At 38.8% G+C, this 25765-nt stretch overlaps 1 protein-coding gene across 1 annotated transcript in view; it reads left to right on the top strand.

The window, feature by feature from the left end:
* The window catches only part of Smurf2 (SMAD specific E3 ubiquitin protein ligase 2), a 104443-nt gene that overhangs the window by 25152 nt on the left and 53526 nt on the right, over positions 1-25765 (top strand). Inside the window, exon 2 of the mRNA XM_021175694.3 lies at positions 21956-21994. Coding sequence (XP_021031353.1) covers positions 21956-21994 — 39 coding nt within the window. The remainder of the gene's footprint in view (positions 1-21955; positions 21995-25765) is intronic.

Genomic DNA, 25765 nt, shown 5'->3' on the forward strand with positions numbered 1-25765 from the left:
GCCACCACGCCCGGCACTATTCATGGTCTTATGTCTAGTAGTGTGTGAGCAGAAGGGCAGAAGTAGAATATGGAGTGCTGTCTGTTGTTAATTCCATGAGAAGTACTTTTTGTGTTCTGAAAGAGTACATCCTTGGAGCTGGGTTGACTTTCAAAGATCAGTCAAGGTATGTTCTTCATCTGTCCAAATCAGTTAATTTCCTTATTTGGAACTTTGTGTAGTACCTCTTTCCACTTTTGTTATATCTGTATGTCTCTCACTTTGAGTCCTGATTTAGCCCATTTCTTTCTTTCTTTCTTTCTTTTTTTTTTAAATACTTATTTATTTTATATATGTGAGTACACCAGACACACCAGAAGAGGGCATCAGATCTCATTACAGATGGCTGTGAGCCACCATGTGGTTGCTGGGAATTGGACTCAGGACCTCTGGAAGAACAGTCAGTGCTCTTAACCACTGAGCCATCTCTCCAGCCCACACATTTCTGTTAATGCCTTCTTGCATTTGTTTTCTAAAAAACAAATTTCTGTCTTGTTTTCATTAATGTGCAAATTCAGGCTTTGTTCAGTACTCTGCTAAAGCAGCTGTTGCCAAGGGTGCTCTAATAGACTTTCTTGTTTGCCTGTCTCTCTAAGAAAAAAAAAGATTTATTTGTGTGTGTGTGTGTGTGTGTTCTGTGCATGGTGTGCTTGTGGAGGTCGGTGGACAATTTTTTTGGAATTGGTTTTTTCTTTTACTGTCTGCATTTCTCAGGCCTGGAGACAAGCCCCTTTACCCACTGAGTCATCTCATTGGCCCTGGTTTACCTGTCTTTACCGCGCTGCTTTGACTTAGGATGCTTTCCAGAGACACCCAAGCACTATTTGAGTACTGTTAAAAAGTATAGAGTAAAAAAAGGCTTTTGGGCTTGTGTTGTTCTCACCACCCATGTACAGAAAGTCCTTAACCAAGGCTTCACTTGCCCAGTTCATCTAATGGTAGGCAAACTCTGGGTAGTGCTTACAATTTTCTAATACCCTACCCATGTTCAGAGTTGAGTAAGAACAGTTTAAAACCTCTTATGTTCACTTTATTTCAACACTGCATAATTTGTCATTTATATCCTTCTCTCTTGCCATAGCCATTCCTTAAACACAGATTTGTAGGTTTGACAGTAGCAGCAGTGCTCTTGCTGTTTGCACCCAGCCTGTTGGACCAGTTTGGGTGCGGCAGCAGGAACTGATTTGCATTTTGTAGGTAAGCACTCTTTATACTTATAGAACTGCTGGCTCCCTTTCTTCTGTGGCATTTAGTTTGAATAGGATCACATATTGATAAATTCCCAGGTGGCTGATAAATTCTCAAAATTATTTTCTTCTTCATCCAGGCATGAAGACTTTAGAAACCAAACAACACAACCTCTGGGAGGATTTTACTACTTCATATACTTTATATTATATCCTTCACCTCTGCATTGGGGCAAAACCAGCTGACATCTCCAATCTCCTCAAGTCTATCCCTGATTGTCCTCTTGTAAGGCCATTTGTTACTTAGATGTAACTGGTGATACAGTTCACAAATTTAAAATATGCAAATATGTGTATGATGTATATAATGTGCATGTGTCTGTAATATATACATGTGCAAAATACATATGAATCGAAAAATGCAGCTCCTTCCATGATATTTGCTATTTGAGGATGGGATTTACAGATAGTCTTGAGAGGGGCTCAGAGTGCAGATGCAACACATAGTTTCAGGACTCTTAGCTTTAAGCACTTGTTTAAAAAAATGTTTTTTCTGAGTTTCTCTCTGTAGCCCTGGCTGCCTTGGAACTCGATCTGTAAACCAGGCTGGCCTCAAACTCAGGGATTCATCTGCTGGTCTCTGCCTATCAGGCCCTGGGACTACGGATGTGCACCACCACACCTGACACTTGTTTAAAATATTAAACAGCTCTTCCCAGGCACTTTTGTTACTTCCTTCTGTGATTTCTGAAGTGTTCGATACTCAGCTCATACTTAAAATTGTTGTTTTTGAGAGTTTTCCCTGTATTTCTCTTTAGACCCAAGTAAACATTTTTCTTTCAGTCTGTGGCCACATTCATTTCTTACAGATTAGTTTCCTTTACGCTCTTCCTGTAGTTTGAATAGGCTTTCTTTGATGGTGGAAATTTATCTTGGTTGTTTTTTTTTTTTTTTTATTACAAGTGCTAGTCCTTGGTTCTTTTAGTTCTGATGTCCTGTGTGCTTTGCGTGGATATGAATGCATATATATAGAGACCCACACAGTACTACCTTGTGTGTGTGCAAGTCAGAGAACCTTGGGTACCAGTCCTTGCCTTTTACCTTGTTTGAGACAGGATCCCAAAAAGCTAATCTATGACAGCCGATCTGCAAAGCTCTCGGGAGTCTCTCATAGGATCACTGGGATTACAGACATGCTGTGCCTGCCTTTGTATGAGATTTGGAGGTTTGAATTCAGGTCCTCAGTCTTGTGTGGCAAGTTCGTTATCCATTGAGCCATCTTTCCAATCCTGTTTTTTGTCTCTCTTCACTATGGTACTCCTTAGATTCTTTTAGCATTGTTTATCTTCTTTTTTGGTATTAGTTTATTTTCTTGAGGCTTTCTTTCAACTACAGAGGTACTAGGAAGCCATGTCTTTGGATATCCATCTCTTTCTAAGATTGTCAGGAATCTTTCTCTATTGGTCCCTCTGGAAATTCAATCTCTAGCAACTTATTGGCTTACCCTGGGGTAGTTGTCTTTTTAATTTTAGTGCAGTGATAATTGCTTTACTTTTCTATATGTGTTCTTCTGTATATAACTTTATAATTATATTTTGGGGATAGATGAAACTACTATAGCAGATGAGAAAAGATATTTTCTTTGTAGCCCTTGAAATAAGTAAATAGCAAAATATGAAGCTGCATTTTTGAATGCATGTGTACATATTTTGTACATTATAGACTCAATATATATACATCATATATATATTTGTATATTTAACATTATGAAATGTGTTGCCAGGTAGGCATAGATGTAGAAGGGATTATGGATTCTGAGGTGAGAAATTTTATTTTAATCCTCTCTATAGTCAGCTTTGATATTTTGAGTTTTAGTTTTCTTATGAACAACTTTGTCTTTAAAATTAAGAACAATTTACATGGAAAATATAAAGCAATAAGATATAATAAAGCAATAAAATATAAGATTTTGTTTCCCTATTAAGAGATAGTATTAGTCCATTAAAGCAATACAAGTCCAAAATACTTCATTAATTCATTCTGTAAAAGAATATTTACTGAGTACTTGATATGTGTCAGCACTAAGGTTGGGTAAGAGATACCTGGATATTGCTGTTAAGATGGCTGACAGTGTGGTATTTCAGTGTGCATTGGTAAGTCTGTGGCAGAGATATACATCATATCCTGAGAAGACTGAGATATGAAAACCTAATTTGACAAGGTCAACTGAACAGATGGCAAGAATAACTCTTGAGTACTAGCTCAGTGATGTTTGTGCTTCATTTATAAGGCCATATGCAGGTATATAAGCTGAGGAATAGTGAAGGAGGCATTCTGTGTTTGAAGAAGAATGGTAGATAAAAGGTACCTCTGTAGGGATTGTGAAAGATGAGGCTGGAGAAGATGGTAGTCAGGGACCAAGTCATAAAATACCCTTTGTGTTTAGGTTAGTTGGTAAGCCTAAAGTCTTCTTTGGTTTTTCGAGATAGGGTTTCTCTGTATAGCCCTGGTTGTCCTGGAACTCACTTTGTAGACCAGGCTGGCCTTGAACACAGAAATCCCCCTGCCTCTGCCTCCCGAGTGCTGGGATTAAAGGCGTGTGCCACCACGCCTGGCTAAGTCTAAAGTCTTTATGCAGGAAAGTGATGCAGCCTGGTTTCCATTTTAAAAGACTGTAAGAAGTACATGGATAATGGGCAGAGGTTTTTGGGGGGATTTTGTTTGTTTGTTTTGCTAACTATGTGGATTGGTGATGCTGTTCAATTTGAGGAGAGAGAAAAATAGAATTTAATAGTGGGGAAACCCCTTGAAGCAGTTACAAGAAAAAGACTAAGACCAAAAATTGAGCACTGAAAAGAGTTTTACTGCCTGGCAGGGAACTTGATCCAACACAGAGTTTAATAGGCTCTGGGGAAGGAAAAGTAGCGTAAGTCTTTTAAAGCTAAACAACCACAGAATGTCTTTTGTTTCCTCTTGGAGAAGCAACATCTCTGTGATCTGCTGGTGATACAGAGAAACAGTGGTTTCGCCAGTAAGTGGCCTGTATATGTGTCTTGAAATTATGGTGTATAACTCGGGGCCAGTGTCCAAACTGTTGTGTAACATGGGTATGTATACACGTTTTTGAAATGTACCAGGAACCTAAAAGAAACAAAAATCATATCACATTGGAACTAAGTCAGCAGAAGAATGCTGTAGCAGTATTTTAAAGGAGCACATTAGTCTGTTTGACAGTACTATCTTGTGCGGGAGCTGTCTTTCTCTAGACTCCTCGGCTTGATCTGGAGTTCCAGGAAAAGTTGTGTGTGTCTCTGCTTCTGGAGACTGTTGTTGGATTCAGTTTAAGATTGAGGCCATAGCCATCCATTGGTCAGGACAGGCAGTATGTTTCACAGAAACCCTATGCACCAGCACCTTGAAACTTGACTGTGGTAGCCGTTGTTGTTGTTGATATGGCCCTTCATGTGCATCCCCTTTCTTTGAGAGAAGTCATGTATCCTTTGGACATAAGACTGAGAGAGTCAGCTGAGGAGTTACTAAGTGGCTATAAATGCTGCTAGCAAAACCTGAGGTTGGAAAAACTTAGAATTTTCTGAAATTTCAAGGATAATATAAATGATAGTTTCTCTCTTGAGGATATTAGAGAAATTCTGTTAACCTCCTCAGTGGAAAAGTTGATATGATTTCACAAGCGCAGTGAGCAGAGTGCATACTTGAGTGGTACACGTGGAGTGGTAACTGGAGGGCCTTCATGGGTAATGCCTTTTCTTTTTTAATCTGCCCGCCTGCCCACTCACCCGCCTTTCTGCCTGCCTTTCTTCCTTCTTTCTCTCCCTTCTTCTTTCTTTTTCTTTTTCTTTCTTCTGCCTCTGCCTTCTAAGTACTGGGATGGTTGTTCTAGTTGGTTTCAAACTCTCAATCTTCCTGCCTCATCTTCTAGATATCTCTCTATCTTTGTTTGTTTGTTTTTTTTTAAAGATTTATTTATTTATTTAATATATATAGATACACTATAGCTGAACAGATGGTTGTGAGCCTTCATGTGGTTGTTGGGAATTGAATTTTTAGGACTTCTGCTTGCTATGGTCAACCCCACTCACTCAGGTCAACTCGGCTCTCAAGATTTATTTATTATTATACATAAATACACTGTAGCTTCAGATGCACCAGAAGAGGGTGTCAGATCTCATTATGGGTGGTTGTGAGCCACCATGTGGTTGCTGGGATTTGAACTTAGGACCTTTGGAACAGCAGTTCCGGCCTCTTACCCACTGAGCCATCTCACCAGCCTGATACCTACCTATCTATCTGTCTGTCTATAGGTATAGATAGAGTTAGAGATAGATATATGTTTAGCTATAGCTATAGATATATAGATAGCTTTGTGCCACCATGCCCAGAGCATTGTCATTTAAAAAATAAACCATTCAGTATTTAACCAGAGTTGACAAAAGGGGGAGTCTGTATGATCAGAACCTGGAGATCAGTTTGCACTCTTAATTGGGGTCAGCTTAATACATTTCTCCATTTTGATAGAAATCTTGACTCCAAAGAGGACTGCAGTCTGATTTGTGTTGAGTTCAGGAAGCACAGGATAATTTAGTCTTGGGTCTACATTTTTGAGGTCACTGAGAATGGACCTTCTGTAGAACATTCAGTTTGATAAAGTATCACAAAACAAGATACAACCCAGTAAAAGCTAGCAGAGGCACTTATGTTCTTTTCTGTTGGACTAATTTAAATTGACAAAAGTTGTGAGACTGGAAGGGTTATAGGTATGTTAGAAATACTGTTGTTATTTTGTTAGCACTTAGTGCCCAGTTGGAAGGTATTTAAAGTAGAAATAGATGCCTCTGTATCCATGACTAACTGGGCCCTTACAGAAGATTAAATACATAATTGACTAATAAGAGCACAGCATACCAGAGTGCTACCAAAGTGCTGCTCACCATATGACATTTATTCCTGTGTTTCTACTTGACCGGAAGAGCTCACTCAGTTTTTAAGGACAGACTTCTAGTACTGATTTCTTTGTGTATTCAGTATTTTCTCTTGTATAATTCTTGCCTTTGTCATTTAAAGACAGTGAGTAGTTGAGTAAAGTTGTTTAATTTGATGTGACATGAGGATTTTTGAGATTTTATTACTGTATTTTGATGATATTTTGTTATATTCCGTCTGAATAACCTATTTGCCAGTTCACTCACATTTTATTTACCAATATGACTATTTCCGGTCTTGATTTACTACAGGGGACTGAAATGGTCCTTAGTGCTATTACCTAAAATATTACCTGAAAGTTTTCTAAATTTTGTGTTTATGAATGATTTTGTTTGCGATTTGGACTTTTGTCCAGACTATTTTGGTAAGAATCTCTGGGATTGTCCTAAGTGAGCATGTTCCTTTTCTGTAGCTTAAAACAACAACTTTGTTTTCAGTAACAATAATTGATCTGTAATAGAGTCCTGCTCTGGTGAAGGCTTTTGTAGTTGTCTTTTGAAACAAGATCTCACGTGGCCCAGGCTGTCTTCAAATTTGTGCAACCAAGGCTGGTCTTGAATACTTGATTATCCTTCCTCTACGCTCTCAAATGCTGGAATTACAAGCATATTAGCATGCCATCTCCAGCCTGGTTCTTGGGAACCATTTTTAGGGAAACTGGTGTTTATAAGTTTGTGATGTTCTGCATGGCCTAGGTATATAAATGTCTAAAAGTATACTAAGCTCAGGAAACATCAGTCTGCAGTCACTTAGGGCCAGAGTTTACAGACAGTACTGATGAGGCTAGTGATGTAGCTCAGCTTGATAAGAGTGCTTGTAGTATTCCCAGCACTGCATAGACAGTGACACATGTCTGTGACACCAACATTTGGGAGGTGGAAGCAGGGTGATTAAAAGTTCAATGTTGGGGCTGGAGAGATAATTCAGAGGTTAAGAGGTCCTCAGTTCAATTTCCAGCAATTACATAGTGGCTCATAACCATCTATAATGATCTATAATCCAGTGCCGTCTTCTGGTCTGCAGGCGTACATGCAGACAGAATATATAATATACATAATATATAGAACATATAGTATTCAAAATAAATTTTTAAAAAGGTTCAGTATCATTTTTTTTTTATTTACATAGTGAGTGTGAGGCCAGCCTAGGCTACACTAGACCTGTCTCAAAAACCAGCCAACTAAATAAAAGTGACTTTGATTTTTAATTGTAACTGTGAGGTTGTCTATCCTGAATTAGCTTTGCTCAACAACAGGAGAGGAGACAGGACTCTAAGTAAGACAGGAAGATACAAGGAAACTCAATTGTGGAAGAAACGTCAGGGTTCCAGTAGATGAAATAAAGGATGAACTCTCAAGGCAGGAAGTCAGGACAGAGAGCTGACTTGTTAACTTTGCTAGGGACTCATTCAAGAAATCATTAGATGTCTTCATGAGTCAGTTAAGGAAGGCAGAGTTTTGTTTTGTCTTTATCTCCTTTTGTTCTGTGACACTATGTGGGGTGGGGGTCGGGGGATAAAGGCTTTCACTGGAATCGCAAGTTCCCCTAAAGTGCCCTCTGAAATTATAAATTGCCCTTGTTTATGATTATGCTATAGTATTAGACACGTGTATAAATTTGGACATCATAGCACATAAGAGTGAGGGTCTTGGTAGGACTTGTTTTTGTTTCCTTTGTCATTTGATAGACAAATTGTGACTAGAGTACCTAAGCAGTTGGGATGATCTGGTACTCTTGTCTTTTTGCATTTGCCCATGCCATGTCCCAGAGATAGCTCTTAGGTGGATGATGAGACACACACAGAATAACATCCGCTTGATTTAGTTCATCAAAGATGAGACAAAATTTGTTTTCCATGTCTACCCAGAGGTACTTAGGTGGTCCTAAACCAGAAAGTTCTGAAACCAGGACAGATGAACTCAGCAGAATCACCACTGGAAGGTGTCAGAAACTTGGTAAAATCTAGGACTGGGTTTATCAGGGGTTGACTTAATTATCTGATGTTCCAGAACTGTAAAATATTAAGTTATATTTTATAAAGTTGTTAGAGGTCAGTGATAGTGCAGTAAGTGAAAGGGCTCAGGTGTTAAGCAGAGAACCTACCTGACGTAGCCCAGAACCCAAGCTCAGGGATGGAGAGACAGAGTAGTTCTTTGCAGCCAGGAGGCTTACTGGGTAAGCCACATTTTTGAGTGGTCTTGTCTGGTGACACGCAGATTTATTGTAAGTTGAGATCTGGCTGGAGGTGATCTGTAGTGTGCATATGATATGAAGTGAGGATATCTAGTGGTTCCTAGTGATCTGGTATGTCTGTGTTAGGATTATATCACCAGTCAGAGTTGCACTGTGGTCAGCAGCTAGGTGGCCTGGGTTAGTAATTGGTAGCATTCGGATTTGAGGATGTAGATGCCAAGAGAGGTCAGGTTTGTATGGCAAGGACCTTACCTTTGCCTGTTGAGTGGTCTTTCTGGCCCCTGTAGTTCTTTTTACATTTGTAGTTTTCTCTGCTGTGTTTCTAGTGGCCTGCATTTATCAGTGGAGCCTGTTTGGTGATTTGTTTTATTAGGTATTGAAGAACTACAGTTTTTACAATCAGCACGTTTATACTATTTACATTGTTGTAGAAACAAGACTATTGTAGCTAGAGACTGTTATGGAACAGTATCTCTTCTGCTTGTCACTAGAAAGTAGGTTCAGCGGAGGCTATTATTTATAAAGGATTCGAGTATGTAGTAGGGCTTAAAGAAATGGCTAGCCGGGCGGTGGTGGCGCACGCCTTTAATCCCAGCACTTGGGAGGCAGAGGCAGGCGGATTTCTGAGTTCGAGGCCAGCCTGGTCTACAAAGTGAGTTCCAGGACAGCCAGGGCTATACAGAGAAGAGAAACCCTGTCTCGAAAAACCAAAAAAAAAAAAAAAAAAAAAAAAAAAAAAAAAAAAAACCAAAAAAAAGAAATGGCTAAACAAATACAAATAATTTTGGGGCCATCTAGATTTGAATAAAAAATGCTATTAGGTTAAGAATCAAGGAGTGAGTTTCCTTATTTGCTACTTGTTTCTTTTTGGGGAGGGGGTAGGAAGGAAAGGGTTTATTTCTTATATTTCTAGGTGACAGCCCATTGTTGAGGGAAATCAAGGCAGGAACTCAAACAGGGCAGGAACCTGGAGGCAGAAGGTGATGTAGAGGCCATGGAGCAGTGCTGCTTATAGCCTGGCTCCACTGACTAGTTTCTTAATCCTAGTGATTTGTCAGTGATTTTCTTAGGATTTTATTGATTTGATAAATATTTGAGTGCATATTATATTTAAAATGATGTAACAACCTGTAGGTGATACGTAAGTAAGCCACATTAAAAGAAAAACAGCTTTCTGGGACAGAGGGTAAGATAAGTGTCGTATGAACTCCTGATATATCACTGTGAGAAAGAACTTGGAAACAAATGGAGTTAGTGTGTCCTTAGAGGTTCACAGGAAAGGAAAATAATCAAAAACTGACAAAGAATAGAGTCATTGATAGTTTGGCAGAGGATCTGAGTTTAGTTCCCTGCAACTATGTCAGGCATTTCACAACCACCTGTAATTCCAGCTTTCCTTGTCTCTGTGAGCATCTGCACTCACCTGCTCAAACCCACGCACAGACGCATAATTAAAAATAAAATAATTAAAAAGAGAGTTAGCTTTCCTAGAAGAGTTTTACACTTTCAAAATAGATGTATCCTGTTGGCTTGCCTGGGATGGTCTCGGGCCACCCTGGCTGTTCATTAGGATGCATCTTTGTAGGATTAAGGAAGTTACTATGACATTTGATTAAAATTGAAAATTGAATCTAAAATTTGAGGGTGAGGGAAGGGAAGGGTAGACAGACACAGTCACATACACATATGAAGTAGAGAGACCGACAGCCAGAACAGGTCTTATATGGAATTGAAGTTTAATAGAGTAGATATAGTTTTTAGGGTTAGTTGGAATAATCACATTTGAGAGGTGGTAGAGGAATACCATAGATAAAGCTAAAGTAGAAAGGTCTTTGTCTTATGTAGGAGAGACAAAGAAATAAGATTACCTAGTTGAAGAACTCATATGAGAGAGAAAGATGGAATCACTGACATTTTAAAAGAGGAGAGGGAGGGAGACAGAGAATTTACCATTTTTATTTAAGAGGTGACAGAGTAGGATGAGTTTTAACTATTATGTTTCCTTTTTATCACATTTATCTGTGGGGTTGGTTCATTTGGTGCGAGTGTGCATGCCAGTGTGTCACAGAGCACATGTGAGACACTTTTTTTTAATTGAAACAGCCAATAATCTTTATTTTGCACTTCCCCTACCCTTTGTCTCCTCCAAAAAGCACTAATGGGTATACTTCTGCATGTGAAAATATTGTATAAAGTATTCAGGATGATCTCTAATAAATCAAAAAGAAAAGAGACACATCTCAACATAGAGAGAGGCACTTCTGATATGTATTGGCCAGAGGACAACTTGTGGGAGTCCGTTCTCTCCATCCACCTCATAAATCATGTGGTTTCTGGAGATTGGTGACAAGTGCCCTTACCTTCTGAACCATCTTGCTGGCCTGCAAGTCTTGTTTCCTTTTGTGTGCATATGAAAATGTAACTAAGATACTTGTAAGGTTCAGTCAGTATACTCCGTGGGGAAGCTTTTTGGCACATTATAAATATGCTAGATATACATACGTGGACATTAGAAATGGAAACAGATTAAATAGAGAGTTAGACATTTGCTCTCTGGTGTTTGGAAACCTGTCATGCAGTTAGTAGAACTTGAGTGGTCCTCAGGAAAAAGGGGGCTCCCTAGAGAAATTGATGCATTTCATCTTGAGTAAGTAAAATTTGAAGGGCCGGTGAAATGCCTTAAGTAAGGAGTGCATGTTTGGCAGTTGAAATTGGCTTGGAGATTGCTTGAGAAGAAAAGTAGACGTACAGATGGGGTATACTTGTCAGCATTTACTGGAAAACTGACCAGGTTCATACGCTCTGCTATGGAGTGTCCCTCCCCACTGCCAGTTCTTGTGTCAAAGCTTAATCGCTAAGGGATGCTGTCTGTAGACGGAGCCTTTGGAAAGGAATTAGGTCAGTGAAGACAGAACATTCATGAACAGGATTAGTAGTAGATGCAAGAGAAGATTCCCTTCTTTGCTTTGCCAGGAGTACGTCAAGAACATGCCTGTCTACACTTCAGAAAGAAGGTTCTCATCAGACACGGTTGGCACTTGATCTTGGACTTTACATCTTCCAGAATTTTGAGAAATAGTGTTTGTTGTTTAAGCCACCCAGGCTACAGTATTTATTTTGGCAGCCTGAGCTAAGATAAACCTCTTGTCAGAATATGAGAAGACTCCTTTCTTGCTAGTAAGCAGACCTCACTGGACATTTTAGAGGAGAAAGAATACAAACAGCTAATATGTACTGAGCATTTGCTTTATTAAATATTAGTATTTTAAATAATTCATATATTGTAATTTTTGTTTAGTCTTTAAAACAACACTGTGAGGTAACTTAAAGAAGTCTCATTTTCAGATAAGGTCTCTGGAACATAGCTTCATTAATAGTGTTCAGGATTACACACCAGTAAAATAGTAGCACCAGGCTCAAATGCAGGCATTCTGACCTTGTTTAACCCCTGCATGATACTTAAAGTTTAGAACCACACTCTTTATAGTGTTGCTAGAAATAAAAGGTAAAGGACATTTGGGAGTGGCTAGGAAATGATGCAGACTTGTCTATATATAATGTTAAATTACGAATTACAAATAAAATTACAAGTACTATATACTTGAATGGTACAATAACACATCCAACTTGGAATTCTGAGGAAGAATAAATTATTGTGCAGTGTAATTTAGGTATACTCTTCTATTTAAAAAAATTAGATTTCTTTATTTTTATTCTATGTATGTGCTATGCCTGTTATTATGTTTGTGTGCCAAGTGTGTACCTGATACCTGAGGAGACCAGAGGAGAGTATTGGGTCTTCTGGAACTGGAATTTCAAAATGGTTGTTGACTGGCACACTGGAGCTAGGCACGAAATCCAGGTTCTCTGGAAGAACAGCTAATGTTCTTAGTTAGTGAGCTACCCTCTTCAGCCCCTAAGTATACCCTAAGTATACTCTTCCACCCTCTGGCACAGCCATCAGCTATGAGTAGGTTGTTTGAAGGGAATGCATCTAGCAGAGGAAGTGGTAGTTGAGTTTTGAAGTGTTACTTTTGTTGTGATGAAACACAATGATCAAAGCAACTTGGGGAGGAAAGGTTTTATTTAGTTGAAGTTTCCACATCACAGTTCATTATTAAAGGAAGTCAGGACAGGAATTCAAGGAGGGCAGAAACCTGGAGGCAGGAGCTGATTCGGAGACTGTAGAGAGGTCCTGCTTACTGGCTTGCCTGCTTACTGGCTCCGCCTGCTGTCATGTAGGACTAAAGACACCAACCCAGGTATGGCACCACTCACAACAGACTGGGCCTTCCCCAGTCAATCACTAATTAAGAAAACGCCCTTCAGGCTTGCCTACAGTCCTATCTTCTGGAGGAATATTTTTAGTTGAGGTTACTTCCTCCCTGATAATTTTAGCTTGTGTCAAGTTGACATAAAACTATCCATCATAATAGTAACAGAATAGTGTTTGACCTGCCAACAGAATACAAGGAAATTGATGTATGAAAAACAGTACATTTATGTATCTTCATTCTCAAGTTAGAGAAAATAATTCATAGAAATACTGGCTTAAAATACATAGTTGAGGAGCTGGAGAAAATGGCTCAGTGGTTAAGAGCACTTACTGCTCTTGTGGAGGACTCCTGTGTAGAGTCCCAGCATCCAAGTTGGGAGGCTCAAAACCTGTAACTTCATCTCCAGGGGGTCTAATGTTCTCTTCTGTGACTCTGCAACCACCTGCATGCACACATGTATAGCCCCATGCATATAGTGAAAAAAATAATAAATTTAAGAAAATTATATATAGCTGAAATACTTTCAAATAGTTTTCCAAAATACATTTATTACCATGTATTTAGTTTGTATTTGGTACTTTTGCTTATTTTAAAGTTCTGTAATAACTTTTCATTTTTAACATGGTCTTATGTAGACCATGTTACCCTAAACTTACTGTGTGGACTTGAACTTGTCTTTTCCTCTCCAGTACTATGAATAGACATATTCTACCATTTCCACACCCAGTTTATGTGGTGTTGGGGATGGAATTCAAGGCTCCACATGTGCCACACAGGCATTCTGTCAACAGAGGTACACTCACAGTTCCTGTAATAATATACAGCAATTATAAGCTGCTGCTCTTGCATATCAGTGATCAGGAATGGTGCACAAAAGCGTTTGTCTTTAGAGCATGGGCCAACTTGTTGGGACTCTTTGAGAGGTGTTGAACTGGACTTCTGAATTAAGTTTTCACAATATCAGTGTAAGCACAAAGAACATGAAGAAAGTATATTGGTTAAAATAGTCTTGATGGGGCTGGAGAGATGGCTCAGCTGTTAAGAGCCCTGACTGTTCTTCTAGAGGTCCTGAGTTTAAATCCCGACAACCACATGGTGGCTCACAACCATCTGTAATGAGATCTGATGCCCTTTTCTGGTATGTCTGAAGAGACTTACAGTGTATTCACATACATAAAATAAAGTCTTTTAAAAAAATAGCCTTGATAACTAGGTTACAGGAACAGTATTGTAAAAGTTTGTTTTCAGTGGGTGAGCAAAGAAAAGTAGGATATCTGACTATCTTTTCTCCCTTTCTTTGAAGCAGTTTCATTCCAGTGAGCATCATAATTGGAATGCAACTGCAATCTGAGGAAGAAGGGGAAGTTTGTCAGGGATATAATGAGCAGTTGAGAGCATTATTGAAATTAAGCATAGACAACCATCCATTATGAGTACAGCTGAGGAAGAACAGTAGGGCACTCTGTTACTACAGCTGGCCATTGTGTTGATACTGTTACAGATGCTTGCTTCATATAGGCAACTCCTTTCTTATCAGAAATGATTGACAATCCCAAAGTATGATAGCAGCCCTTCCAAGAGTGGTTTTTCTAATTACTACAAATACAATATAAAGAGGATTTTGGGTTTTTTGGAGGGTGCCAGGGTGCAGGACAGAATTTATATATATTTCTTGCAAAAGTAACAGAAGATATTTTAACCAACATAGTGGCATATTCTTATAGTCCCAGCACTTAGGAGGTTGAGGCAGATGACTCTCGATTTAGATGAAATTTTTATGTATATGTTTGCATGTGCCTAAATGTATGTACGTATGCATGTTTGATGGCTTGAATGCAAATGGCACCCGTAGGCTTCTGTGTTTGAATTTTTAGTCATCAGTTGATATATCTAGTTGATAGATGATTTATTTGGGAAGTATTAGGAAGTGTGTCCTTGTTGGAGAAGGTGTGTCACTAGTGGCTGGGCTTTGAGGTTTCAAAAGCCAGACCAGGCCCAGTGTTTCTTTGTCCCTATCTATCTGTGGATCAAATAGATGTGATGTAAATCTCTCAGCTACTGCAATACTTGTATGCGTCCCATCATGATGATAATGGACTAACCTGAAAATGTAAGCAAGCGACCAGGGAAATGCTTTGTCACAGTGTTTCTTCACAGCACTAGAAGAGTAACTGAGGGTGTGTGTGTGTGTGTGCATGCATGCGTGTGTGTGCGCGTACATGAATGTAGGTGTAGACACTCACAAAGATTAGAAAAGAGCGCTACAAGTGTAACGTTATGAGACTAGAAACGGAACTCAGGGGCTCTTAACCACTGATCATCTCTCCAACCCCTAGATTTGAGGACAGCAGGGCTACACATAAGAATTCTAAATCCCCATCAAAAGGGAGTATTTATGGCATGATAATTGAGTCATATCTACCTTTTGAGCTGTGAGCATAAAGGCTGTCTTGTGTCTGTAGAATCTATTTAGTACTTGGCATAAAGTGAGTACTTAGGAAATGTCAAGTGAAAGAATGAAACTAGGCCTTAGGGTACACACGTGCCTTTAATGTTAGTACTTGGAAGGCAGAGGCATGTGGTTCTCTGTGAATTTGAGGCAGTCTGGTCTTTCTATATAAGGAATTGGAGGCCAGCCAGGGCTATACAGTGAGACTATCTTAAAAAAAAAAAAAAGGGTGAGGTGGAGTGATAGGATTGTTTATCAATTGGTTTGTTCTGTTCTCAATAAGCATCTTGAGAGTTATACTTGTATCCATATGAAATATAGAGATAGTATCAACATGCTAATTCTTAGTAACTTTCTCATAGCTGTCATAAAATGCATATCATACTTTGGCTCTTGGTCTCTGAGATGTCAGTCCAGTGACATAGAGAGGGCCTGGTAGAGCAGAGCAGTTCACATCATGGTGGCCAGAAAGCAGAGTAGAGGAGGATCATGACATTATTTGGCTTTTCTTTTATCCCGCCTGTGTTCTAAGCTAATAGGTTGATGCCACCCATGTTTAATGTTGGTCTTCCTCCTTAAATTGAGTCTCCTTTGCAAACTATCTCACAAACACATACAGTGGTTTGCCTCACTGATTGGCAATTCTAAACCAATAAAATGGAAATTAGCTACTATATAATTTCCCTAATTTAAGTTGATTACATCATCATTTTAAACCACTTATTTACAGAAGAGGTAGGTAGACTAGCTAGAACAACTTTAGGAAATATAGATTTAAGAATACAACATGGGGGCTGGGGAGATAGCTCAGCAAATAAGAGCACTGACTGTTTTTCTAGAGGTCCTGAGTTTAATTCCCAGCAACCACATGGTGGCTCACAACCATCTGTAGTGGTTGTGATGCCCTCTTCTGGTGTGTCTGAAGACAGCTACAGTGTTCTCACATACCTAAAATAAATCTTTTTGTTGTTGTTGTTTTGTTTGTTTGTTTTTCAAGACAGGGTTTCTCTGTTTAGCCCTGGCTGTCCTGGAACTCACTCTGTAGACCAGGCTGGCCTCGAACTCAGAAATCCACCTACCTCTGCCCCCCTACCCCCAGTGCTGGAATTAAAGGCGTGCGCCACCACGCCCGGCCATAAAATAAATCTTAAAAACGAATACAAAAATGCTTGGAGGAATTCGAGATGAATATTAAGATCAAAGTAGCATAGCAGAAAATCTATGTGTCTCTAGTTTATTGAAGACATTGTCCCTAATAGACTGTATAGTAGTAGTACTGTATTATTAAAATGCTACATTTGTAGTTGTCATTGATCAAAATGAGCACATAATTGGTTAATATCTGAAGTTAGTATAATGTGTTAATAAAATTTAGTGAAAATTTAATCAATAAGCATTTCTTTCTTTCTGCATATAGTAATTCCAATAAGAAACTTACTAAATGTTAAAAGGGTTGAGGTACAGCTGGGTGGACAGGAGAAAGTCTGACGTCCTCACCCTTTGCTGCATGTGGCACACTTAGTTTACAAGTGCTCTCTCCTGCTGTTTTACTCATAACATTGTATATACATGTGTCTCTCTTAAGAAACACTTAGAAAACAAGAATGAAGCAATCTTGCTTATAGTTTATGTTACAACAAATGAGATTTTATACACACACACACACACACACACACACACACACACACACGATATACATTTCTCAGAAGCCCTTGATCCGTACCTCTTGAGGGGGAGGTTTGTTACAGTGGCATACTCAGGAGTTTGTCATACTGAAATTAATAAATTCTTTGAATATTTATGGAGTATAACTTCCATAATTGATACTGAGGATGGGAAAAAAAAAGCAGAGAGCTGTGGTTCTAATCTCTGAAGTAGATTTCTAAGAAATAGAGCAGTACAGTGAAGACTAGAGTATATGAAGACTATTTATGCAAGTGAATAAACTTTTTCCATTTTTTAGATCATATATTGATAATCCTCAAAATTAAAAATATAAGGTGTTGCTTTGAGAGCATTAAACAATATATGTAAAAACTGCTTCCACAAGAATTGGTTGGAGGAGCTGGAGAGATGCTCATCTGTTAATAGTGGATCCTGCTAAGGCTGAGGACCTGAGTTTAGTTCCTAGTGCCCACTTTTGGTGGCCTGTAACTAGCTCAACATTCTTCTGGCTTCCATGGACACCTACACATGAGATGCCATAAACTCATACAGGGACACACTTACACAAATAAAATTTAAAAACATTTGTTTTTAAATCTGTTTGGAGCTGATGAGATTTAGTGCTAGGAATAGTAGTCTGGGGCTTGGGACATGGCTAAAGTTGGTAAAGTACTTGCTTATGAGAGCATGGTAACCTGAGTTCAGATCATTTGCACCTGCACAGCATACTAACCTGTAATCTTAGTTTTGGGGAGGTTAGAATCACTAGAGTTTACTGGTGTCAGCTAGTCTAGCCAAGACAGTGTGCTCCCTGTTCACTAAACATAGGAGAGTGAGGTAAATATCTACATCAGCTGTAGGTCTCACACAGGATGGATGGAGGATGGATGGATGGATCTCTCTCTCTCTCTCTCACACACACACACACACACACACACACACACACCAGTTCTGATATTTGACCAGTTCTGATATTTTTTGCTTTAAATCTTATTCTTTCTTCTTTTTTTAAATATTTATTTATTTATTTATTATATGTAAGTACACTGTAGCTGTCTTCGGACACCCCAGAAGAGAGCATCAGATTTTGTTACGGATGGTTGTGAGCCACCATGTGGTTGCTGGGATTTGAACTCAGGACCTTTGGAAGAGCAGTCGGCGCTCTTAACCGCTGAGCCATCTCACCAGCCCTTATTTCTTCTTTTTATTTTTTCTCTTTCCCCTCTTTCTTCCCTTCCTCTCATCTGTGTGTATGTGTGTGTGTGTGTGTCTGTCTTCTCTTCCCCAACAGTCTCAGGTGCTGAGATTACAGGTTTATATCAGCATGGCTGACTTTCCTGAAGGTTCTGGAGTAAATTATTTTCTTCATGAAGTTAGAATGTATCCAGTTTTTGCTCTTGAGTTTTCAGTATAATTTTTTATTTCTATTTTATGTGTATGGATGTTTTTCCTGCATGTATGTTGGTGCACCATGTATGTGCCCTGGTTTGTGTGGAAGCCAGACAGCACATTGGGTCCCTTGTACAGGTGGTTGTGAGCTGCTGTGTGGGCTCTGAGAGTTGAACCTGGGTCCTTTGCAGGAGCAGCAGGTGTTCTTAACTGCTGAGCCATCTCTGTACAGCTCTTGAGGTTTTGTTTTGTTTTTTTAAGATTTATTTATTTATTATATGTAAGTACACTGTAGCTGTCCTCAGATACTCCAGAAGAGGGCATCAGATTTCATTACGGATGGTTGTGAGCCACCATGTGGTTGCTGGGATTTGAACTTGGGACCTTCAGAAGAGCAGTCGGCGCTCTTAACCACTGAGCCATCTCGCCAGCTGAGTTTTAAGAACTTTTTGAAAATTACTTTCATACCCTTAACATCTTATAAACTTTAAAAAAATGTTAAATGTGATCTGATAAGTTTCAAACAAAGAGAAATGATCAAAAAGATTGTTTTTTTTTTTTTTTTTTGTAGGTCAAAATTGGGATTATGTGTGAGGATTTGTGATAGGTGTTTTATTATTTAAAAAATCAGCCTTTTCGTGAAGTTTTAGAGTACGTTGAAGTGTTTCATTAATTCACCATTGTCTGAATGCTGATCGGATGCCATGTACAATGTATACTTAATGGTGGGGATACTAAGAAATGAGGGAGAATGTATAATTCATGCAGTGTGGTGTTTGCAACCTATGTAGTCACATTGTAAATGTAAACATTTATAGTAAAATGTGATAATTCTTCATGGTAAGGATAGGCTTCTGAGAAAAGGCGAGAGTTGAAAGAAACTTGTTCTAAAGAGCCTTCTTCCCTTGTGAATTTGCAAAAATGAGTAGGTGAAGAAACTTGGGACAGATGATCTGGGTGGAAAGAGGGATGGGAAGTCTATGGTGAGAGGTGAGAGGTGAGTGGTGGAGCATATTAGACACAGTATGGCAGATCTTAGACTAGGGAACTTAGATGGGAATTGTGGTAATGAGAAATGAAGTCATGGAGATAGATAAGCACTAGCTGTGGCTTTAAGGAGAAAATAAGTTTCATTTGGAAGGCCTATAAGGATAGAAAAGGAGAATGAGAGGATGTAATCAGGGATTTGGAAAGATCACTGTGGGTCCTGTGTTGGCCTGAGAGCTGGTGAGGCTTGAGATAGTGACCCAGTCATAAGGCTGTAGTAACTGCTGGGACTGAATTAGCTGAAGAGTAGACAGATGAGGATATCCAAGAGATTTTCATGGAGCTGATGTTGGTTGAAAATTTCCACCCTCTTCAGCTGCTTTCTCTCTTCTGGGCAGGGGAGTAGACGTAGGATCTTGTGTATGCTAGCAAGCACTCCACTTCCTAACTATACCCAGCCTTACTTACTGTAAACTGCTAAGAAAGAGTTTGGTGGGAATGGAGGTCTGGGGGGACAGAGCAGGAGTGGTTTACTTGGGAGCTTACTTAAATTTTGTAGAACTCAGTTTTAAAGGGTTTAAATGTTATCAGAACTATAGAATAAATGACAAAGAACCAAGAGAATACATGAAAAGTGACTTTACTTTTTTTTTTTTTGAGATGGAAGAGTTTTATTATTCTGCTAAACAAAGAACTCTATTAGAGATATGAGCTCTCTCTACAGAAAAATATTATCATAGCAGTTTATGTAGAATTCCAAGGTCAATCAAGATGAGCAGCTTTTTTTTGAGAAAGGGTTTCTCTGTTAGCCTTGACTGTCCTAGAGCTCTCTATGTGGACCTGGCTTGCCTTGCATTCACTGGAGGGAAGCTTGGGTAGTCAGAAGAGACACAGTATGTCTGTGGTGACTCTCAAAGTCCCTGAGTATATGTTAGAAGTGAGATCTAAAGCACAGGTAGAAAAATCATTTCGGACGGGAGAATAGAGGGATTAAAACATTAAGTCTATGGCAGGAAGTTGGAGAATTCTCAGACTGTTTCTCTGAAGTCAGGTGTGGGCTCATTTCACTTGGTGAATCATAACATGAACGGCAGTTGAAAGCCATTGCTTTATTCCTGTTAAAGACTATAACTTGAGATGTGCATGTGTTGTATTATGTGTTGATCCTAATAGCTTGGTTTTTGTACTGATAAAGGTTAATGGGAAACATTTCTAAATCCATTTTATGATTTAGTACTTTCAGTTATGGTCTTAGTTTTCATGATTGAATTTTTATTTTTATAAACAAAACTACCAGGTGTGGTAACACACACCTTTCATCCCTGTGATTTCAAAGCCAGCTAGGTCTATACAACAAGTTATAGGCCAGCTGGGGTTACCTAGTGAGACCTTGCCTCAAAAATCCACAAATACATTTTTTGTTCTAAGATGTAGCCTAAGGGGAACATAAGGTCTTGTGATTGTTAATATCTTTATTCCTATACTGATAGTGTTTGCTTAATTTATTCAAAAGTGATTAGTTAGGCTTCTTAAATTTATATTAAATGAATTTTATATGCCAAGCATCAATAATTGTAATAAATCCCAAAGACAGAGAAGTATGCAGAAATTAGTCAAATATTATATTCATATCTTATATATTTAATTATAAGTATATGAAATTTGTAATTTTCTCTTTGCTTGTTAAGTTTGAATTAAAGAAGTTTATGAAGGCTGGAGCAATGGCTCAGTGGTTAAAAGGATCTTGTCACTGAACTGTTATGATTTAGGGGAAGGCAGATCTCTCCTGTAAGGCAGATTTAAGAGCACAGAATGCTAATTTTTAAATATTGCATTGTCAGGAAACTTTTACTTATGATCGTCTGTAGAAAGTTGGTTCATCCTTAAGTAGATATGCCAACCTGAATTTATGTATCTTCTTAAAGCCATTTTCTCATCACCACTGGGTTCCTTCCAAATCAAAAACAAACAAACAAAAAACCTTTTAGCTGGGCAGTGGTGGCACATTCCTTTAGTCTCAGCACTCAGGAGGCAGAAGTAGGCATATCTCTGTGAATCTGAGGCCAGCCTGGACTATAGAACAAGTTCCAGGACATCCAGGATTACAAAGAGAAACTCTGTCTTGAAATGACCCCCCCCCAAACCCAAAGCCAAAAATAGATCTTTTATTTTTAATTTTAATTCATTTTTATTCCCCTCTACTGTGTGCGAGAAAGAGAGAGAGAGAGAGAGAGAGAGAGAGAGAGAGAGAGAGAGAGAGAGAGAGAGAACACGAGAGTGAGCATCCACGAGATGGAGCGTGCATGGATCCCTTGTAACTGGAGTTGCAGTTATGAGCAGTCTAATCTGGGTGCTGGGCACTGAACTGTGATCCTCTGAAGGTGCAACTGTTCTCAACTGCTATGCCATCTCTCTAGTCCTTTATGAAAAATTTCTCCTCTAAGAATAGATCTTGATGGAAGATAGAATTAGGCCCTGATTAAAATGATCAGATTTGTAATCTTGTTCCTCTACTGTTACTGGTACTCATTGCTAAGGTTACAGTCATTGATTTATGAAAAGATGAAAGTTACTTAGCTTTTTCTGTAGTTTATGATCGTATTTCATACCTCACTGTAGTTAGGGGTGATTAGGGCTTAATTATCCACATTTGGCATATAAAATTCATTTAATATTTTTAAACATTTAAATGTTTAAAGGTGAAGCAATGCAGTCTTACTATTTTAATTTAATTTTCCCATGTATTTGTTTTTGTTTTTTTTTTACAGTACTCTGTGCAAAAAACTTGGTGAAAAAGGATTTTTTCCGTAAGTAAATGAACTTTAATACAAATCTTGTCTATAATGTGTAGGTTTGGGAGAGAACTTAATTTTTAGAACTGCCTGGTTTAGGGACCTGGAGGCAGACTGTTTATGGATTCTATAGTTCAGGTCGTTGTCTCACACATCTCAAGAGGGCTCTGTGGTTTTCCTTGTCCTCTCTTTACTCATTTACACTAATTCACACAAATGTGTGTACAGGTGCAAGTGTTAGAAATGCTTCTGGAAAGGTTGAAGAAAAAAATTTAATATGCTTTTACTTTAACATTTTAAGGAAAATTCACTCATGAATTCAGGAGTCATTGGGAGGGAGAGAGTTGAGCCTGCTTGTAGAGTTTCCAGGGTTGTAGGAAAGAGACCTCCAGAGAAGGGGTTGACTGCACTGTAGTCTATTTGCCAATTGGGTGTGGTTTTTTGTTTTGTTTTGGGACAGGGTTTTTGCTGTATGGCCTAAGCTGGCCTGAATGTACAGTCCTTCTGATTCTGTCTTCTGAGTGTCAGAATTACAGGCATTAACAATGCCCAGAAGTTGTGAAAGTTTTGTAGTTTCATTTAGGATTAAGTTTTGTGAGGGCGGATTGGGACATTTCCTTTTATTTACTAAAAATCTCAATCTATAATCTCTTTCCTTCTTCCTCACTTTGTATTTTTTTATTGTTTTGAGGTAGAGTTTCATGTAGCCCCATCTGGCCTTGAGTTCTTGAGCAATCTGTGTAGTCTCTGCCAGCAGATTGATAGTGTGAATTTTAACCATATAATTTCATACTTTACATTAGCTTTAAATTATTCATTAACAGTCGCAAAAGATTGTAAATAAAAACCTTTAGCCAAAAATTTTACATGTAAAATATTTGAAATTAGAAATAACTTTTATGGGCTGGTGAGCTCACTCAGAGGTTAAGAAGAGCACTAGCTGCTCTTCCAGAGGTCCTGAGTTCAATTCCCAACAACCACAGGATGGCTCACAACCATCTATAAGGGGATCTGATGCCCTCTTCTGGCCTGTGGATCAGAGCACTCATACATTAAATAAATAAATTTAAAAAAACAAACAAACAAACAAACAAACTTTTATTAGATTTTAAATCTAAGTTCTGTCAGCTTACAAAAAACAGCATGTTGGGTATTTCATATGATGTTAGGTAATATTTTCAGGTTGGTTAAAAGGGATAGAAATTCTCAGGGCTGGAGAGATGGCTGAGCAATTGAGAACACTGGCTGCTTATCCAGAGGCCCCAGGTTTGACTCTCCACACCCACATGGAGGCTCACTACCATTTGTAACTCCAGTTCCAGGGGATCCGACCCCCCTTTCTGACCTCTGAAGGCTGACCTCTGAAGGCACTTCATGCAAGTGGTGCACAGGCATATGTGCAGACAAAACATTCAGATACATAACAATAATATTTTAAAAAAGGAAACATTTTTGACACATTTTAAATCCATAATTAATTTCATTTATTACTTTCTATCTTTCTACAGTAGACTTGATTTAAGTTTAGAGAACATAATTGTATAAAACTCTAGTTATGAATGTCTATGTTATCTTTGTGTTTATCTGGGTAAGTGTGGAATAGGATAACTTTAAGCAGAGGAGGGCAGCCTTCTACTTCTGTGCCGTATTCTGTTTACCCCACAAACATTTCACAGGAGAGGAGGGCTCAAGGGCTGTGGAACTCCCCAATTGTATCTGCTAACACCAATTTATTCTCCTGGGCTGCTCCTTAATTATACTTCCCTGTCATTAGTAACCTAAAGGCTGTGGTAAGTTTTTGAAAAACTCTTCCTAAGATGGAACTTTGTGATTTGTGTGGGTGAAGCTGCAAAGGGGCAGGGAGGCTTGGATGTGGTGCCAACCAGAACAAAGCTGAGACTTGCTTTTAAGACATTTGCTCACATTTTGAAGATAAAACCTCCAGTTTTATTTTTTAGTTTTCTTTCCTTTTCAGATTCTTTCCCTTTCCCCAGAGCCCCATTCATAGCTTCTCTCATAAAACAACCAGATAGTCTTGGCTCAGTGTTCCTCAGAAGTCATTCTTTGTAAGTCTCTAAGGATTGACAGTGACTCCTTGTAGAGTCTTTTTGTGCTTGAATAGTAGGTGAAAGAAAGAAATCCTGTTTCATTGGTGTAGGCAGTAAAAACTGTGAAGAATAATTTGAGTAATTTAAGAGTGTGAGCTTGCTTCAGGCATAAGGTTTAGAGGCAACATAATTATTTTTAAAACTCAAAATGGAAGCTACCTGGCATACTAGAAAGGGAAGCAACCAAATTTAGCCCAGGCCTCCCTTCCAGAGCAGCCAGCCAAGGACGGCAGTGACTTGAGGCTCACCGTGACTAATGTTCCAGATACCTGCACTTCAGGGTGTCTTTGACCTGTTTATAGTAAAGTTTTGTCTACCCACATTTATCTTAGAGGAAGACAGTAGATCTTAAACTTTTTCTATTATTGACTATATTTCCTGATCAGAGTAGAGATCTAAAAAGAAAAGATTGATTTATTATTTTAATTCTGAGTGCATGAGTGTTTTGCTTACATGTAAGTGTAGGGCCTGCAGCCCTGGTGCCACTGGAGGCTAGGAGAGGGTGCTGGATTCCTAGATGTGTATTTGTGGACAGTTGTAAACCATTATATCAGAGTTAGAAAGTGAACCTGGTTTCTCTGCGAGACTAACAATTGCTTTTAACTGCTGATGCATCTCTCTAGTACTTTGATAATTATTAATTATAATTATTAATAGTAAATATAGTTAACTTTTTGTTTATAATTTAAATTGTGTTCAGTGATTAAAGTCCATTTTAAGGTGGTGTATGTGTCATGTGACATGATACATGTGAAGGTCAGAGCTCTGCCGCTCTTTCGTACCTGTGTGTGCTCTGCATTCATTGCTCTTTCTCCCTGTTCACATCAGGCTGTCTTCTGGCTTTATAAGCTTTTCTCTTGAACAAATAGTAAATGGGTGGCATTTCTGTTTTTCATCACTGACAGAATATTTCAAAGAGTCAACTTAAAGGAGGAACTGGAGTTTTGGTTTTGGGAGTGTTCTTTTTGTTTGGTTTTGGTTTTGTAGCTCATGGTTGTAGAGGTTTTCAGCTCATGCCTAACTGGCTCAGTTCGTGTGGGCCTGTGATAAGGCAGACCACGTGGCAGGGAGGACACGGTAAGGCTGCTCACTTCACCAAGACTGGAAAGCAGGAGGAGACGGAGGAGACAGGGAGGAGACGGAGTAGGACAATGAGATACAGCACCAAAGCCATACCTCAGGACTCTGTTCCTTCAGCAGGGTCTCTTTACCTCCCAGAATAGACCTTCATGAATGCATCAGTGGTTACTCTTGATAAGGTCAGGGTCCTCATAAACCAGCCCCTTCCCAGCCATCTCTGGGTATTGCTGTAGTAAGGACCAATCTAACATAGCCATTGGAGTATTTTCCAGATCCAAATATATAATATAATATAATATAATATAATATAAGAATAGTTGCAACCCCTTTAATACAGTTTCTCATGTTGCTGTGACCTCCAACCATAAAATTATTTCATTATTACTTCATGACTATGATGTTGCTGCCCTTATAAATCACAGTGTAAATACCTTGTTTTCTGGTGGTTTTAGTCAACCCCTGTGAAAGGGTCCTTTGATTCCCCCCAAGGGGTTGCAGCTCACAGATTGAGAGCTGCTGCTTTAGACTTTGCTCATACTTCTCACTACTGTGTGTACATTGAGCTAGTTATGATTTGACATTTAATCTTTTTTTCTTC

Source organism: Mus caroli, unplaced genomic scaffold, assembly GCF_978045245.1.
Source record: "Mus caroli unplaced genomic scaffold, Mus_caroli_1 scaffold_13, whole genome shotgun sequence".
Lineage (NCBI taxonomy): Eukaryota > Metazoa > Chordata > Mammalia > Rodentia > Muridae > Mus > Mus caroli.